We start from the raw sequence: 17,170 nt of genomic DNA, 5'->3' as shown, positions 1-17,170 counted from the left end.
ATTAGCAGTTGGTGGCCTGTTCTACAGTCAGCACCTGGCCTGGTTTAGCTGTTGAAATTGAGTTTCTCTATCATGTCTTCCTACAGATGTAGTCAATTTGAAGCCCCCACAGTATGGTAAATTACCAGAGAAGTAGTATGTGATTGGAATGTAAAAATTGTAAGTAAAGGAGAAGGATTTGTATTTTTTAAAAAGCTTTGTATTTGGAAATATTAGTATTTGGAAAATAGCTTTGGTGATAGAAACAATGCCAAAGATTGTGATAGAATTCTCTAAGTTCAATGACTTATTCAATAGAAATACATTTATAAAAGAAAATATATGGCAGTTGAGTATACATGTAGACCTCCTCATATAGAATACACCAAAGTCAAATCACATACATCTGAGAACCCAGGGGGAGAGAAAATTCAATATCATCAGAACAAAGTCAAGAGCTGACTAACGCACACACCGTCAGTTGCTCATATAAAGTTCAAACTGAAGCTGAAGAGAACTAACGCTGGTCAGTAAGAGCCAAAATAGAGCCTTTCTGTATATCCGGACTGACTTTGGGACCATCTAGATAGATTTGACCCATGGAACACTACGTCTGAAGAGGAAATAAGCACTAGGATGACATCCAGGATACCATACACGAAAATCACAAAAGATAATTAAACAGAGCAGAGAAAAGGCTAAAATGAATGTCAAAGAAACTCGGAAACTTGCTCTTAAGTATGAAGTAGCTAAAGCAAATAATAGAAACGATGAAGTAAAGAGTTGCATAGGATTCAAAAGGTGACTTACAAAGGCAAAACAATGTATTACAATGGAAGGTGCAAAGACCTGAAGTCAAAAGGGTAAGAAAATACTGAGCACTTTTTAAAATGGGAAGAATTTAAGAAAAAAATTAAATCTTGAGTTGAAATATTGAAGGAGTCTATGTGAAAAATACTGAAGCATCCAAGGAAGATGAAAGTGATACACAGAAACATTGTACCAAAGGGAATCGGTCCCTGTTTACCTATTGCAGGAGCCATCACATGATCAAGAATTGAAGACACTGAAGGAAGAAATATAAGCTGTACTGAAGGCTTTGGCAAAGGCAAGGCTCCAGGAGTTGAGATATTTCAACAAACAGGTGCAACATTGAAAGTATTCGCTTGTGTATATCAAGAAAATTGGAAGCAGCTACATTGTTAACTGACTAGAAGCAATCTATATTTGTACCATTTCAAAGAAAGATGATCTTACAAAATATGGAAATTATCAGGCACTATCTTTAATATGACAATGAATTGAATTTAGCTGACAATAATTAAAAAACTGGGTGCAATAATATATCAATTGGAAACTTCCAGAAATTTAAGCCATTGCCAGAAGAGGATGTGGCACAAGAGATATAACTGATATCAGATGGATCTTGGCTGAAAGTAGTTTTATTGACTATCCAAAAGTATTCAATCGTGTGGATCATACAAACTAGGGAAACCATTAAGAAAATGGGAGTTCCAGAAAATTTAATTGTGATCATAATTAACCCGAACTTAAAATTAAGGGGCAATCATTCGACCAGAACAAGGGGATGTTGTGTAGTTTAAAATTAGGAAAGCTATGTATCAGGGTGGTATTCTTTTGCCATACTCATTCAATCTGTATTCTAAGCAACTAATCTGATGAGAATCAGATTATGATTATGAAGAAGGTTGGGGAATTGCGATGCGTGACAGCCTCATTAACAACCTATAACATGCAGATAACACTACCTTGTTTGCTAAAAGCAACTTGAAACACTTTCTGATGACGTTTGATAACTACAGCCTTCAGAATGGATTACTCATTAACAATAAGAAAACAAAATATTCACAACCAGACAAATATTATGATGACAAAAATATTGAAATTGTCAAGGATTTGTTTTACTTGGGTCCATAATCAAGGATCATGAAGTAGGAGTCAAGTAAGCTAATGACATGTACTGGGAAAATATGGTGCAAAATACCTCTTAACAAGTTAATAACCGAAGATGTCATTTTGAGAACTAAGATGTGCCTAACTCAAGCCATGAAATTTTCAATAGCTTCATATGCATTGGAAAGTTGAACAATGAATAGGAAAGCTTGAGGAAGACGTGATGCATGGTGAATTATATTGACTATCCCATGGATGGCCAGAAGAATAAATAAGTCTGTCTGGGAAGAAGTACTGCCCGATGTTCCTTCAAAAGGGGATAGAGAGACTTCGTCTCCTATACTTTGGATATGTTTTCAGGAGGTACCAGTTTTTGAGAAGGACATTGTGCTTGGTAAGTTAGAGGGTCTGTGGAAAAAAGGAGCGCTCTCAAGGAGATGGTGACAGTTTGGTTTCGTGTCAACTTACTTGGCTGGACCATGATTCTCAGTGGTTGGGTAGTTAATATTTAGTACTTCTTCCTAAATCAACCTAACACAATATAATCACAGCCAATTAGTGGTAAGAATATGAGGGTAGGATGCAATGCCCTTCAATTGAAAGAAAGTTTCCTCGGAGGTGTAACTTGTTTCCATTATAAGTGAATAGGGGGGGAAAGCTTGCTTCTTTTTCATTTGGTCTGGATCCTGCATCTAGCTCATCAACTTCTGGTTCTTGGGCCTTGAGCCAACCTCCTGCCACATTGCTTGGCAGTCCTGAGAGTTGTCAATGGCCTGCTATCTGACCTGATGACCTTAGATTCATTCATCTTTGCAGCCGCAAGCTTGACCTGCAGACTTTGTATTCATTCACCTCTGCAGCCACCCCCCTGTTATCTTCCAAGTGAAGTTGGGCTCTCCAGTCCCCTGCATATTCTTCTTTTTTTTTTTTTTCTCACTATGCAGACTCATAAAAAATAAGGATATTTTAATGTAGTATTAGTGGGCCAGAGGAAGAGGAAGTGCATGCTGACTTTATTTAAAGTAGTTTGTGTTGTTTTATTAATTTTTAAAATCATTTTATTAGGGGCTCATACAACTCTTATCACAATCCATGCATACATCAATTGTGTAAAGCACATTTGTACGTTCATTGCCCTCATCATTCTCAAAAATCTGCTCTCCACTTAAGCCCTTGGCATCAGCTCCTCATTTTTTCCCTTCCCTCCCTGCTGCTCCCTCCCTCATGAACCCTTGATAATTTATAAACTATTATTTTGTCATATCTTTCCCTGTCTGATGTCTCCCTTCACCCACTTTTCTGTTGTCTGTCCCCCAGGGAGGAGGATCTATGTAGATCCTTGTAATCAGTTCTCCCTTTCCACCCCACCCTCCCAGTATCGCCACTCTCACCACGGGTCTTGAAGGGATCATCCACCCTGGATTCCTTGTGTTTCCAGTTCCTATATGTACCAGTGTACATCCTCTGGTCTAGCCAGATTTGTCAGGTAGAATTGGGATCATGATAGGTGGGTGAGTGGGGGGAGGAAGCATTTAGGAACTAGAGGAAAGTTGTATGTTTCATCATTGCTAATACTCCAAACACTCTCCATGTCTTATCTAGTGCTCATGTGTTAATCATTATTTTATCTTTAAAACTTATCATGCTTGGCATATAATACTATTCAATAAATGTTTGTTGATATGGGATAGATAGGTAATGACATGCTATTTTATTTATTTATTTTTGAAATGTTATTTTAAAGCAATTTTCCACAGGAAAGTTGGAGAATCTTATGGGAAATTTTCCAGATAACCACAGGAAAGCACATGAGACTGATAAATTAAAAATAAGACTTAAGTTCAAACCATCACTTCTTAAAATGTATGCTGAATGCCACAAGGTCAGCATCATGATGTAGTGTGCAATTCTAGTTAAAATAACTATTACTGGCCTTTGCTAAAGTAAAATTTTATGTTTATAAAGCAATAATCATATTAAAAATACAAACATTCCCTTTAAACATTTTGTTTATATTTTTCTTGGTACATTACTTAAAGCTGATCAACAAGGGAATTTTTTGGCCTGCTTTTGTTTTGCTTTATTTTTTAACTTTTTCTTGTGAATTGGGTAAAGATTTGCAGAACACATCAGTTTTCCATTCAACAATTCACACATATTTTGTTTAATGTCACTGTTGGCAATACCCACATCTTTTTTTGTTTTTTACTGATTTCCTTCTTACTACATATTTCCTCACCCTTCACAAAAATTAATAAGAGGAGTTTTAAAAGGCTGCTGGAAATATGGATTTAAAAGATAATGAAAACCACAAGACACGAGACCGCCTCACTGATCCACAGTGCTACAGGGGACAGCACTAGAGACACTGTGGGAAGTGTGCTTGATCCCCCCTCCCCCACGTGAGCCAAACAAGGGAGCGCAGCAGAGCAGCCAGGGGAGTAAAGCATCAGAATCAGTAGGCAGGGCGTGGCACTTCACCAGATCCAATTGGAAAGCATTCAAAAGGGTCAGCAGACAGACCTGGAGCTATTTATAGGCTTTAAATTTTTTTTCCTCTTTTCTTTCTTTTTCTTTTCCTTCTCATGTCTATCCATATAGGATAGGCAGGATAACCAGTCCTGAGGAGAAAACAGGGCCAACGGCTCTGGGGAGCATGGGAGAGGAAGAAGTGGGAGAAAGTGAGGTGGGAGCCAGCAAACCCAGGGACAAGGGAACAATAAAAGACCTAAAATTGATGGTGAGGAGGGCGTAGGATACCTGATGGGGTCTGATCAAGTCCAATGTAGCAGAGTGAAAGTACTGAGAGTCAAATAAAGGCTGAACATGATAGTGGGACAGTAGGAAAGTAAAAGAAAATCGAGAAAAGAACTAGGAACCAAAAAACATTTATAGAGGTATAAATATAGGCATGCACATATGTACATATATTAACATATAACGATAGGAATATAGGTCTATGTACATATATTATATTTATGTTAGGAATTAAGGTAGCAAACAGACATTGGGCCTCTACTCAAGTCGTCCCTCAGCACAAGAATACTTTGTTCTAATAACCTGGCATTCTGTGATGCTCACCTTCCTGATGTGATTGATTGCTGAAGACAAAATGGATGCATAAGCAAACGTAGTGAAGAAAGCTGATGATGCCCAGCTATTAGAAGATATAGTGCCTGGGGGTCTTAAAGGCTTGAAGTTAAACAAGCGGCCATCTAGCAGGGAAGCAACAAAGCCCACATGGAAGAAGCACACCAGCCTCTGTGATCCCAAGGTGTCAACGGGATCAGGTATCAGGTGTCAGAAGACCAGAACAAACAAATATACCGATGCAAATGATGGGAGGTCAGAGTGGAGACCCAAAGCCCATCTGTAGACAATTGGACACTCCCTTGGAGAAGGGTCACAAGAAAAGAACGAGACAGCCAGGCTGCAGCATAGCACCAACAAAACACACAACATTCTTGTACTTCTTTAATGCTTCCTCCACCACTGTCATGACCCGAGTTCTACCTTACAAATCCGGCTAGACCAGAGCATGTACACTGGTGCAGATAAGAGCTCTCAACACAGGGACTCCAGGACAGATAAATCCCTCAGGAACAGTAATGGGAGTAAAGATACCCCCATTAGGGGGTAGGGGGAAGGGGCGGAGAGAAGGGGGAGAAAAGGGGAACAGACTATAATGATCAACGTAATAACACCCACCCCACCCCCGCCACGGGGGATGAACAAGAGAAACATGGGTGAAGGGAGACAGTGGACAGTGTAAGATATGAAAATAATAATAATTTACAATTGATCAGGAGTTCACAAGGGTGGGAGGGAGTGGCAGGAGAGAAAAAAAGAGGAACTGATACCAAGGGCTCAAGCAGAAAGAAAATGTTTTGAAAATGATGATGGCAACATATGTATAAATGTGCTTGATACAATAGATGTATTGACTGTTACAAGAGCTGTAAGAGCCCCCAATAAAATGACTTATCAATAAAACAATAAATAATAAAGACGAACCTTGGGGGAAAAAAGATAATGAAAAATTTCCATGAACTTTTTGAAGTCCTCTCTACTCTCTAGTTGATGACTGCTTTCCCCTCCCCACCCCCCACCCTCACCCCCACTCTCCTAGTAACCTTCAAGGAATGTTTACTTTAGTGTGAAAATCTCTTCTTGACTTTTCATAATAGTTGTCTCATGCAATATGTGTCCTTCTGTGATTGTTTAATTCCACTTCTCTTAATGTCTTCAAGGCTCATTTATGTTTTGAGATGTTTTACAGATTCATTGTTATTCTTTAATTCTGGGGTGTGTGTGTGTATGCCACCAATCTATCCACTCTTCCTTTGATTGGAATTTAGATGGTATCCCTCTTTTTGCTACTTTAAATAGTTCTGTGATGAACATGGGTGTATACATATATATATTTCTGTCATGTCTCTTGTTTCTTTAGGTAATATACTAAGTAGTGGGGATATTGTGCCATTTGGTATTTCTATTTCCAACCCTTTGGGCAATGCCATACCATTTTCCATATTGGCTATGCCATTTTACAGTCCCACCGCTGAGTATGAGAGCTCTGATTTCTCCACACCTGGTCCAGCCATTGCTGTTTTCTATTTATTAGCTTTGCTATTACTTTAGCTTGACTTAAATGAAACTTAAGAAAAATTTAAGTGTAGGAGTTACAGGCAACAGAGTTAGATACAATTTAGGATATAGAATATTGTCTTCATATGTATTGATATTTATGTTATGCCAACTGAACTTAGTGTCCTAATAATTGATCTATGAGTAGATGCATGGATCGACACACAGGTTGAATAGGCCAGGTAATGAGAGTGGAAATATTCACACAAGTAGACAGAAGGCTGACAGAGGACAGTTATGTTTGCTGTGATTCTAGCCATGAATGTGGTGGAGCACATAGGGGTTAAGTTATGAACACTTCTTAGAAACAAACAAACAAACCCTAGAGGTAATAAGTCACTGGACTTGAGAGCTCAGGACCATTGTCCAGGGGACACTAAGTTCAGTTGGTATAACATAAATATAAATAATTATGACGACAATATTATATCCTAAATTTCTGGGTAGTGACTGGTCTCTTAAAAGCTCATGAGTAGCCATTTAAGATGCAATTGTTGGTTTTTCCCCATCTAGAGCAAAGAAGAATGATGTAAATTGGAAGATACGTGGAAACAATTAGTCCGGAATCCCAGAATTAGATGGTACCCAACTACCACTACCAACTGATCAGAAGAGGGTCACAGTAGAAGGTCCTGGAGTGATGTGGAACAAAACTAGAAATCTTAAAAAAGACCAGGATTATTAGTTGACTCAAGACTGGTGAACTTCTGCAACTTTGTCTCTTAGGCACCCTTCAGGTTTGGAAATAAACTCACCTCTATGGATCAATTTTTAGCCAAACCATAGACAAGTCTATAAGGAACCATAACATGGGTGAGCTTTGCACGCTTTAGAATAATCAACCATTTGAGACAAAGGGGTATTGTTTGCGCAAGGATAAAGTTCAGAAAAGTTGATACGCTCTCCTGTCAGCGTCGCATTGGGCGACAAGTAAGGCGGCCGACCTGCAGCCGCTGACCGTCGCTCTGCCTTTGGTGCGTGTCCGGCTGCTCCGCAACTTTCTCCCTTTGTCTTGCAACCACGTCCAGCGATGAGAATGCAAATTCACCAGCTGCCCGGTTCAACAGATTCAAGAACAAGGGCAAAGACAGCTCGGAAATGAGGCGCTGCCGCGTTGAGATTCATGTGGAGCTGAGGAAAGCTAAGAAGGGTGACCAGATGTTGAAAAGGAGAAATGTCAGCTCTTTTCCTGATGACGCTACCTCTCCACTGCAGGAAAACCGACACAACCAGGGTACTGTAAACTCGTGCGTGGATGACATTGTCAAAGGCATCAATAGCAACAATTTGGAAAGCCAGCTCCAGGCTACTCAAGCTGCTAGGAAACTGCTTTCCAGGGCAAAACAGCCCCCTATAGATAACATAATACGACCAGGCTTGATTCTGAAATTTGTGTCCTTCTTGGGCAGAACTGACTGTAGCCCCATTCAGTTTGAGTCTGCTTGGGCACTCACTAACATTGCATCTGGGACATGAGAACAGACCAAAGCTGTGGTCGAGGGAGGTGCAATCCCAGCATTCATTTCTCTGTTGGCATCGCCGCATGCTCACATCAGTGAACCAGCTGTTTGGGCTTTGGGCAACATTACAGGTGAAGGCTCACCTTTCCGGGACTTGGTTATCAAGTATAGTGCAGTTGTCCCTCTGTTGGTTCTCCTTGCAGTTCCTGATATGTCTTCTTTAGCATGTGGTTCCTTGCGGAATCTTACCTGGACACTTTCAAACCTCTGTCGGAACAAGAATCCCGCACCCCCATTAGATGCTGTTGAGCAGATTCTCCCTATTTTAGTTCGTCTTCTGCATCACGATGACCCAGAAGTGTTGGCCGATATCTGCTGGGCCAGTTCCTATCTTACTGATGGTCCAAATGAACACATTGAAATGGTTGTGAAAACAGGAGTTGTGCAACAACTTGTGAAACTTCTTGGAGCGACCGATTTGCCCATTGTGACTCCTGCACTAAGAGCCATAGGGAATGTTGTCACGGGAACAGATGCGCAGACTCAGGTTGTAATAGGTGCAGGAGCCCTTGCTGTGTTTCCTAGCCTGCTAACTAACTCCAAGCAAATATTCAGAAGGAAGCCACCTGGACAATGTCACACATCACAGCAGGCCGTCAGGACCAGATACAGCAAGTGGTGCATCATGGATTAGTCCCATTCCTCATCAACATTCTCACGAAGTCAGACTTTAAGACTCAAAAAGAAGCCGTCTGCGTTGTGACCAACTATCCAAGTGGTGGAACAGTTGACCAGATTGTCCCCCTTGTCCACTGTGGCATAGTCGAACCATTGATGAGCCTTTTAACCGTGAAGGACACCAAGATTCTTTGGTTATTCTGGATGCCATTTCCAATATTTTTCAAGCTGCTGAGAAAATTAATGAAACTGAGAAACTTAGTTTAATGATCGAAGAATGTAGAGGCTTGGACAAGATTGAAGCCCTGCAAAACCACGAAAATGAGTCTGTGCACAAGGCTTCCTTGAATGAGATTGAGAAGTATTTCTCTGTAGAGGAGGAAGAAGATCAGAATGTTGTTCCAGAAACTGCCTCTGAAGCATATGCCTTCCAAGTTCCTGATGGCATCCCCGGGACCTTTAACTTCTGAGATTGTACACCTGAGTCCTAAGGTCGTTTGTTGTGTACCTTGTTTGGTATAAGTTTGTCTTAATTCTTTCTCTACTAAGAACTCTTTATGAATGTGATTTGTTTATGTAGCACTTTTTACAGCAGAACCATACTTGAACAGTTCCAGACTGTATATAGTGTATGAAGCCTGTCTCCTCTATCAGTGGGTTTCTTGTTTCTGTGTGGAATTTCATATCTTTCAGTGCCCTGTAAATAAAGATTAAGTTCCACCATTAAAAAAAAAAAAGTTCAGAAAAGTTAGGGAAAACAGAGGAATGGAGACAGGGAGCACAGGGAGGAAGTGGGATTAAAAAACGTTTCATTGTGAGATTACAGTCAGTGAGATGAAACAAAACATGTGTAATATTGTTTGTCTATTCTTCTTCTTGTTAGTACTTAGAAAAACAGAACAAAAACTAAGTCTGCTGCCATGAATCAGTTCTGACTCATGGTCCCCCATGTATTATAGAGTGGAACTGCTCCATGTGTTTTCTTGCCTGTAATCCAAGAATTACTTCTGCGGTGCAGCTGGGTGGATGTAAACTGTTGACCTTTAGCTTAGTAGCTGATTGCAAACTTCTTGCCCCACCAAGGAATCTAGTTAATAGAAATTCACTAGCCAAGTCATTGCAGTCAAGTCCAGTCCAACTCATTGTAACCCTGTAAGACAGAGGAGAGCCGCCACTTCGGGTTTCTGAGGCTGTGGGCTTGGTAGAATCCCACAGCTTTATTTTACTCCCCTGGAACAGCTGGTGGGTTTGAAGCAATGACTTTCTGGATTGATACAGTGCTGCAGCAATGGGCTCAAACAGAACAACAGTTGTGAGGATGGCGCAAAATTGGGCAGTGTGTTGTTTTGTTCTACAAAGGGTTGTTAGGGGTGGGAACTGACTCAAAGGCACCCCAAAGCAACTTTCTGGTTATCACACCAATGTTAAACCCTCTGTAGCCCCAAGGCTTTTTACAGCGAGTACATAAAACCAAAATGTAAGTTAACTTTCCTGGAGTCGGTATTGACTCTAGGGACCATATAAGACAACAGAATTGCTGCATTGACTTTGAGAGACTGCAAACCTTAACAGAAGCAGACAGCCTCATCTTTCTCCTGAGGAGCAGCTGGTGAGTTTGAACTGGCTACAGAGAGGTTAGCAGGCCCTATGCATCATCCCCTGAGCCACCAGGGCTTCTTCCAGCTATTGCACATTATTGTTGTTTTCAGGTGCCTTTGAGTCAGTTCCCACCGCTAACAACCCTCTGTCGAACAAAACAACACATTGCCCAGTTTTGCACACACCCCCCCCCCCCCCAACTGTTGTTCTGTTTGAGCCCATTGCTGCCTGCAGCCACGGTATCAATCCATTCTGTTAAAGACTTTCTTCCATTTGCTGCCCCTCAACTATATAGGAGGTGCTGTCTTTCTCCACGGACAGGTCTCTCCTGAAAACCTGTTCAGAAAACATGAGATGAAGTGTTGCCATCTTTGCCTTTAAGGAGAATTCTGTCGGTACGTCTTCCAAAAAAGATCTGTTTGTTCTTTTGGCAATCCAGAGTATTTTCAATATTCTTTGCCAGCACCATATTTCAAATTAATCCATTCTTCTACAGTCTTTCATAGTCGATGACCAACTCTCACATGCATACGAGGTGATTGAACTAAGGCACACCTTGGTATTCAAGTTAACTCTCTTTCTTTTTAACACTTTAAAGAAGTCTTGTGCAGCAGATTTACCCAGTGCAATGCTTTCTTTGATCTCTTGACTGCTCTTCCATGAATACTGATTGTGGATCCAAGCACAAAAAAATCCTTGACACCTTCAACCTTTTCTCTATTGATCATGATATTATCTGTTAGTCCAGTTGTGAGGATTTGGGTCTTCTTTACATTGACTTGTAATTCATGCTGAAGGCTGCAATCCTAGATCTTCATCAGCAAGTGGTTGGGTCCTCCCAACTTTCAGCAAGCAAGGTTGTGTCATCTCCGTAGCACAGACGGTTACCAAGCCTTCCTCCGATCCTGATGCCACATTCTTTTTCATATAACCCAACATCTCTGATGATTTGCTCAGTATGCAGATTGAATAAATATGGTGAGAGGATACAACCCTGATGCACACCTCACCTTTCCTGATTTTAAACCAGGCAGTATTTCCTCATTCTGGTCACGCAACTGCCTCTCATACGGGTAATACAGAACATACGAAGTGTTCTGGAATTCCCATTCTTCTCAAGTTATCAATAGTTTGTTATGATCCACACAGTCTAACGCCTTGGTTTAGTCAATGAAACACAAGTAAACATTTTCCTGGTATTCTCTGCTTTCAGCCATCTGATATCAGCAACGATATCCCTTGCTCCATGTCTCTTCTGAATTCAGCCTGAACCTCTGACAGCTCCCGGTCAATGCACTGCTAAAACCAGTTAGATGATCTTCAGCACAATTGTGCCCGTATGTGGTTAATATTTGTGATATCATGTTTTAGAATTTGATCATTGTTTGGGTGGCCTTATTTTGGAATGGGTACAAACGTAGATCTCTACCAGTCACTTGGCCAAGTCCTATATTCCAGATTTCCTGGCACAGACCAGTGAGTGCTTTCCATGTTTCATCAGCTTGGTGAAACATTTCAAGTGGGATTCCATAAAGTTCTAGACCTTGTTTTTGGCTAATGCTTTCAGTGCAGCTTGAACTTTTCCATTCAGTATCACTGGTTCTTACTCATATGCTAACTCTTGAACTTGTTGAATGTTCTTTTTGGTACACTGACGATGTGTGTTTTTTACACATTATTTTGATTATTCCAAAATCATTCAATATTTTGCCCTTTGAGTCTTTCAATATTGCAATTCGAAGCTTGACTTTTTTTTCTTGAGTTCTTTCTGTTTAAGATGTGCTGAGTGTGTTCTTACATTTTGGTGTATTAACTCTAGGTTTATTCACATTTTAATTATAATATTTTATTTGGTCATTTCAAGGTGCCCTTTGAAATTCTCTGTTCAGCTTATTGCGTTTATTATGTTTTCTGTTAACTTTAGGTATTCTATGAATGGGAAGTTCAGAATGCTTCACTGGTGCTCATTCGGAACTTGTATATGGATCAGGAGGTATTGATGTAGAACAAGGTATCACTACATGATTTAAAATCAGGTAACATGTACATCAGGGTTGTAGCCTCTCACTGTACTCATTCAATATGGAAACTGAGCAAATTATCATAGAAGTTTGATTATAGGAAGAAGAATTCAGGATCACGAGGAAAACTTATTAACCTGTGATATATGAGGACACACCCTTGCTTGCTGAAAGTGAGGAGAACTTGAAGCACTTGCGGATGAAGGTCAAATATTAAAACCTTTACGATGGATTATGGCGACTCAATGTAAAGAAGACCAAAATCCTCACCACTGGACCAATTGGTAATAAATATCCTCGTACATGGAGAAAAGACTGAAGCGGCCAATTCCTCATGCTTGGCTCTCCAGTCATTACTCATGGAAGTCACAGATTAAATGATGCATTGCCTGGGCTACATCTGCTGAATAAGACATTTTCAAGTGCTGAAATCCAGGCAGGTTATTCTGAGGATTGTGGAGCACCTGACTATGGAATTCTCAATCACCTCATGTGCGTGTGAAAGGTGGACAGCGAATAAGAAGCCTGAAGAAAGATAGATGCGTTTGACTCGTGGTGCTGGCAAAGAACATTGCAAGTGTCAGGGAGAGTCCAAAGAACAAGCAGATTTGTTTTGGAAGAAGTGCCGTCACAGTGTTCCTTACAAGCGAGGGTGGCAAGACTTTGTCTTACATACTTTGGACACTTTGTCAGGAGATACCAGTTTGTGGAGAAGGACATCATGCTTGGTAACATGAGGGACAATGATACAGTGGCTACAACAGAGGGCTCAAACATGAGAATAATTGGGAAGATGACACAGGGCTGCTCAGTGTTTTCATTCTGTTTTGCATTCATTCACTATGGGTGAGAATTGGCTCAACGTCATTTAACAACAACTCTAAGATTAAGAGCAAGTTTCAGAATCTCTTTGATCTTTTTTTCTTTCCTTTCTTTTCAGTGATCTTTTGCTTTCTTCATGTATGATGTTCTTGATGTCATCGGGTCTTGTGTCATCAGTGTTCACTGCTTCAAAACTATTCTTAGATGTCCTCAAAATTCAGGTGGGATATACTCAAGGTCATATGTTGGATCTACTGGACTTCTTTTAATTGTTTTCCGGTTTAACCTGAACTTGCAAGCAATTGATGATCTGTCCCAAGGCCAGCTTCTGTCCTCATTTGAGCTGCTGATATGGAGTGTTTTATCATCTATGTTAGACAGACTTCTCTAGAGATACAAAACCAGAATGTTAATAATTACATATATATATATATTTATATAGATACATATATAAGACAGTTACTTCATCTATAAAACAGTACAAATGGCTCAGTGCAATTCACTACTGTGAGACAGTTGTGAGACACTGGCAGTCCTTCAAGTCTTGAGGGCCACGGGTAGTCCTCTGTAGAGCCATTCGGGCTATCCAAGCACAGGCAGCAAACAGCAAGGCAGCCAACAGTCAGCCAGATGACAGGGTCCGACAGTCTCCAGCTCAAGAGATGTAAATTCCAATAGTGTGGCGAAGCAGGTCTTGAAGGACCCTCAAGTTACGGCGACACAGTCCAAGGGTCAGGTGTCCCACAGGTAGTGTAGCTTGCAATTTGAGGCACAGAACAAGCAAGGCAGATGCACACTGGTCTGATAATCAAAGAGAAAGAGACAAGAAAGGCGAGGCTCATTGAGCCATTTATCTCTCCGCCCTTCAATTAATCCCACCTGTGCTCATTGGCCATGTTGGCACAATAAATGTTAACTATCTCATCGTCTCTTCCTGCAAGTGTAATCAATATGATTCCTATGTATTCCATATGGAGAAGTCTATATATATAGTCACTGTGTTGTTGACAAAGGGTATTTGTGCTGAAGACGTATTTTTGTAACCAAAACCATGTATTCCAACTACCGTTCCTACCTTTTTGTTCCAACTTAGCATCTCAACCACCAATAGTTTTCAGTGCATCTTGATTCCAGGTTTGGTCAATTTCAGACCGAAGATATTGGTAGAATTCTTCAATTTCTTCCTCACTTAGCTTAGTGGTTGGTGAATAAGAGTTGGTGAGTAAGAGTTGTATCGACTGGACTTTGAGTGGGAGATGGAGTTGTCATATCACAGATAGCATTGTACATTGAGTTAAATCTTGAAATATCCTTTATGGTGAAGAATGTGACATGTCATTTTGATTATGTCATTTTTGGCATAGTAAACCATATGATTTTCTGTTCTAAAATAGCCAATACCAGTTCATTTCAGCTCACCAATGCCTAGAATATTGACTATCATGCATTCCATTCCATTTTTGACAATTTGAAATTTTTCTAGATTCGTACTTTGTGCATTCTATGTTCCAGTTATTAATTGATATTGACAGCTCTCTCTTCTCATTTGAGTTGTGCTCCATCAGCAAACAAAGGTCCTGAAGGCTTTATTCTCACTAGCTTTATTTCCCCTTTGTCTTTATGGTCAGCTCTACCTTGGGAAACAGCTCTTTCTTGGTCATATTTTGAGTGCCTTCTGACCTGAATGGCTTGCAATAAGCAGCAATGGAGGTGGGAATGTCCGACCTCCTCTGGCTTCCTTATGGTCATGAGGCAGCAGGGAGCTGTGCCTCCCTGCTCTATCCTTCTTTACCTAGCCCATTCCTCCTCTGCAACTCTATATCTGTGCTGGGTTCAATAGTTCCCTACAATGGCCTCACAGAACTTACAGACCGAAGGAGGGCTATGTTACTTTGAGGGCTAAGTTGTGCCTGACCCAAGCCATGGTCTTTTCAGTTCCCTCATATATATGCGAAAGCTGGATATTGAATAAAGAATACCAAAGCAGAATGAATGCATTTGAATTGTGGTTTTGGAGAAAAACATTGAAATTAGAGTGGCCTGTTAAAAGGACAAACAGATCTGTCTTGGAAGTTCAGCCAGAATGCTCCTTAGAGGCAAAGATGGCCAACTTTGTTTTACCTACTTCGGTTATATGTGTTTAGGAGAGACCAGTCTCTGGAGAGGGACATCATATGTGGTCAAGTAGAATGGCAGTGAAGGAGGGGAAGGCCCTCAAGGATATAGATTCACACTGTGGCTGCAACAAAGGGCTCAAGAGTAACAACATTGTGAGGATGGTACAGGCCTGAGCAGTGTTTTGTTTTGTTTTTGTATGTAGAGTCACTATGGGCTGGACCTGACTGGATGGCACCTAACAGCAATAACAAGAGGAAATTTTATAGGTTACTGCAAGTCAGGGTCAGCAAACAGCAAGGATACTGTCACTGGTCTCTTCAGCCAGCAGCCATGTCTATCTCTCTCTCCAGTTATTACCCTCTCAGCCACGTGATAGATGAGTCTCTCGTGTTCTCTGTCTTTCAGCCACATGATCTCTTGGCCTTTGCTTCCATGGGTCAGGAACCAGCCTCCCTGTAGCTCTGCCCCACAGTTCCATAGTGTTGGGCCGCATAAGGAGAAGAAACATCGTATTCTCGGTGCTTCCCTTCCGAGTCTCCGTGCCACAGTCGCTGATACATTTGGTCTAGGTAGTCCCCATCACTCAGACAAAGATTTTGAATGTGTTCTTCCTAGGCCCTTGGGGCTTCTCTCTCCTCTGCCGTTTCAAAGGTGGCTTATCCTTACAGCTAGTGCCCCTCTGAGGCAAGGATGGCAAGACTTCGTTTTACATACTTTGGACATGCTATTAGGAGAGACTAGTTCATGGAGAAGGATGTCATGTTTGGTAAAAGAGAGGGGCAATGAAGGAGGGGAAGGCCCTCACGGAGATGGATTGACGCTGTGGCTGCAACAAAGGACACAAGAATAAGAACCACCGTGAGGATCTTTTGGGTGACCCTGCTGATATTTGAAATAGCAAAGTCATAGCGTCCAGCATCATACAAGCCACCACAGTACAAGGCGCTGACAGACAAATGTTGGCAGTTATTACTTAGGTGGAATTTAATAGAGCATTTTGAACAGACTTGCAATTAGATAATAAGGTTTAGTTCTAAAGTCTTGATTATATAATGTTTTACTTAGTGTATATATTAAGGTTACATATTTTAAAAATTCCTCTTAGAAATTAAAATCACACAAACATTTCATTCATCTAAAAAGGAAGGAAGGAACAAAGAAAGAGAGAGAGAAAATTAAATCTGTTGCTATTGGGTTGATTCCAACTTAGAGCAACTCCCTACGTGTTACAGACGAGAACCCTGCATCTTAGAGCATGTTTATATACTGGGGCAAGGTGGAAAATATTCAAAACATGAGCAATACTGATGGTTTTGGGTATTATCTCAGTTCCCAGAAGATAATTTTCTGTACAAATATGCATTTTCTTTTAAAAAGGAAATAAATGAAATTAGAAACCATGTTATATTTGTGTTAAGAAGAAACAATTTTAATTCTATTTAATTGGAAAGTAGGGCTACAAAATAAGGTAAAATATTATAAATAAAAAATAAAGATAATTTGAGGTATTCTAGGGACAAAAATATGGTTGACTTTACATAATGTCTTTAACACCTATAACGGTGAAAAAACAGTGGGAAAAATTTACATGATCTATACCACTTGAACCCATGATACAGGTTTTTACTTTCCTTTGACTGTTGGGGCAACTGAGGCTAGGTCAAATCTTTCTCAAGGTTATAACCTAAGTGATAGAGTAAACCTGATGCAGTCCAGTTGATTCCTACTCAACGCAATGCCTGCATTATAGAGTAGAATTACTCTATGAAATTTTCTTTTTTTTTTAATAGTTTTTTATCCGGGGCTCATACAACTCTTATCACAATCCATACATACATCAATTGTGTAAAGCACATTTGTAAATTCATTGCCCTCATCATTCTCAAAACATTTGCTCTCCACTTAAGCCCCTGGCATCAGGTCCTCATTTTT

General features: G+C 40.5%; 1 protein-coding gene across 1 annotated transcript; it reads left to right on the top strand.

Annotated features, from left to right (window-relative positions):
• Positions 1-682: 682 nt before the first annotated feature.
• Positions 683-9,148, top strand: LOC101662333 (importin subunit alpha-1-like). Its single transcript, XM_045285197.1, is given in 4 exon segments — positions 683-780; positions 7,569-8,602; positions 8,605-8,868; positions 8,871-9,148. Coding segments are annotated over 4 exon segments (1,674 nt in total).
• Positions 9,149-17,170: the final 8,022 nt, after the last annotated feature.

This window comes from Echinops telfairi, unplaced genomic scaffold (assembly GCF_000313985.2).
Source record: "Echinops telfairi isolate 266 unplaced genomic scaffold, ASM31398v2 ScPeMD7_7469;HRSCAF=8507_1, whole genome shotgun sequence".
Taxonomy (NCBI): Eukaryota; Metazoa; Chordata; class Mammalia; order Afrosoricida; family Tenrecidae; genus Echinops; species Echinops telfairi.
The sequence above is the reverse complement of the archived record's forward strand: the minus strand, read 5'-3'. Positions and strand labels throughout refer to the sequence as shown.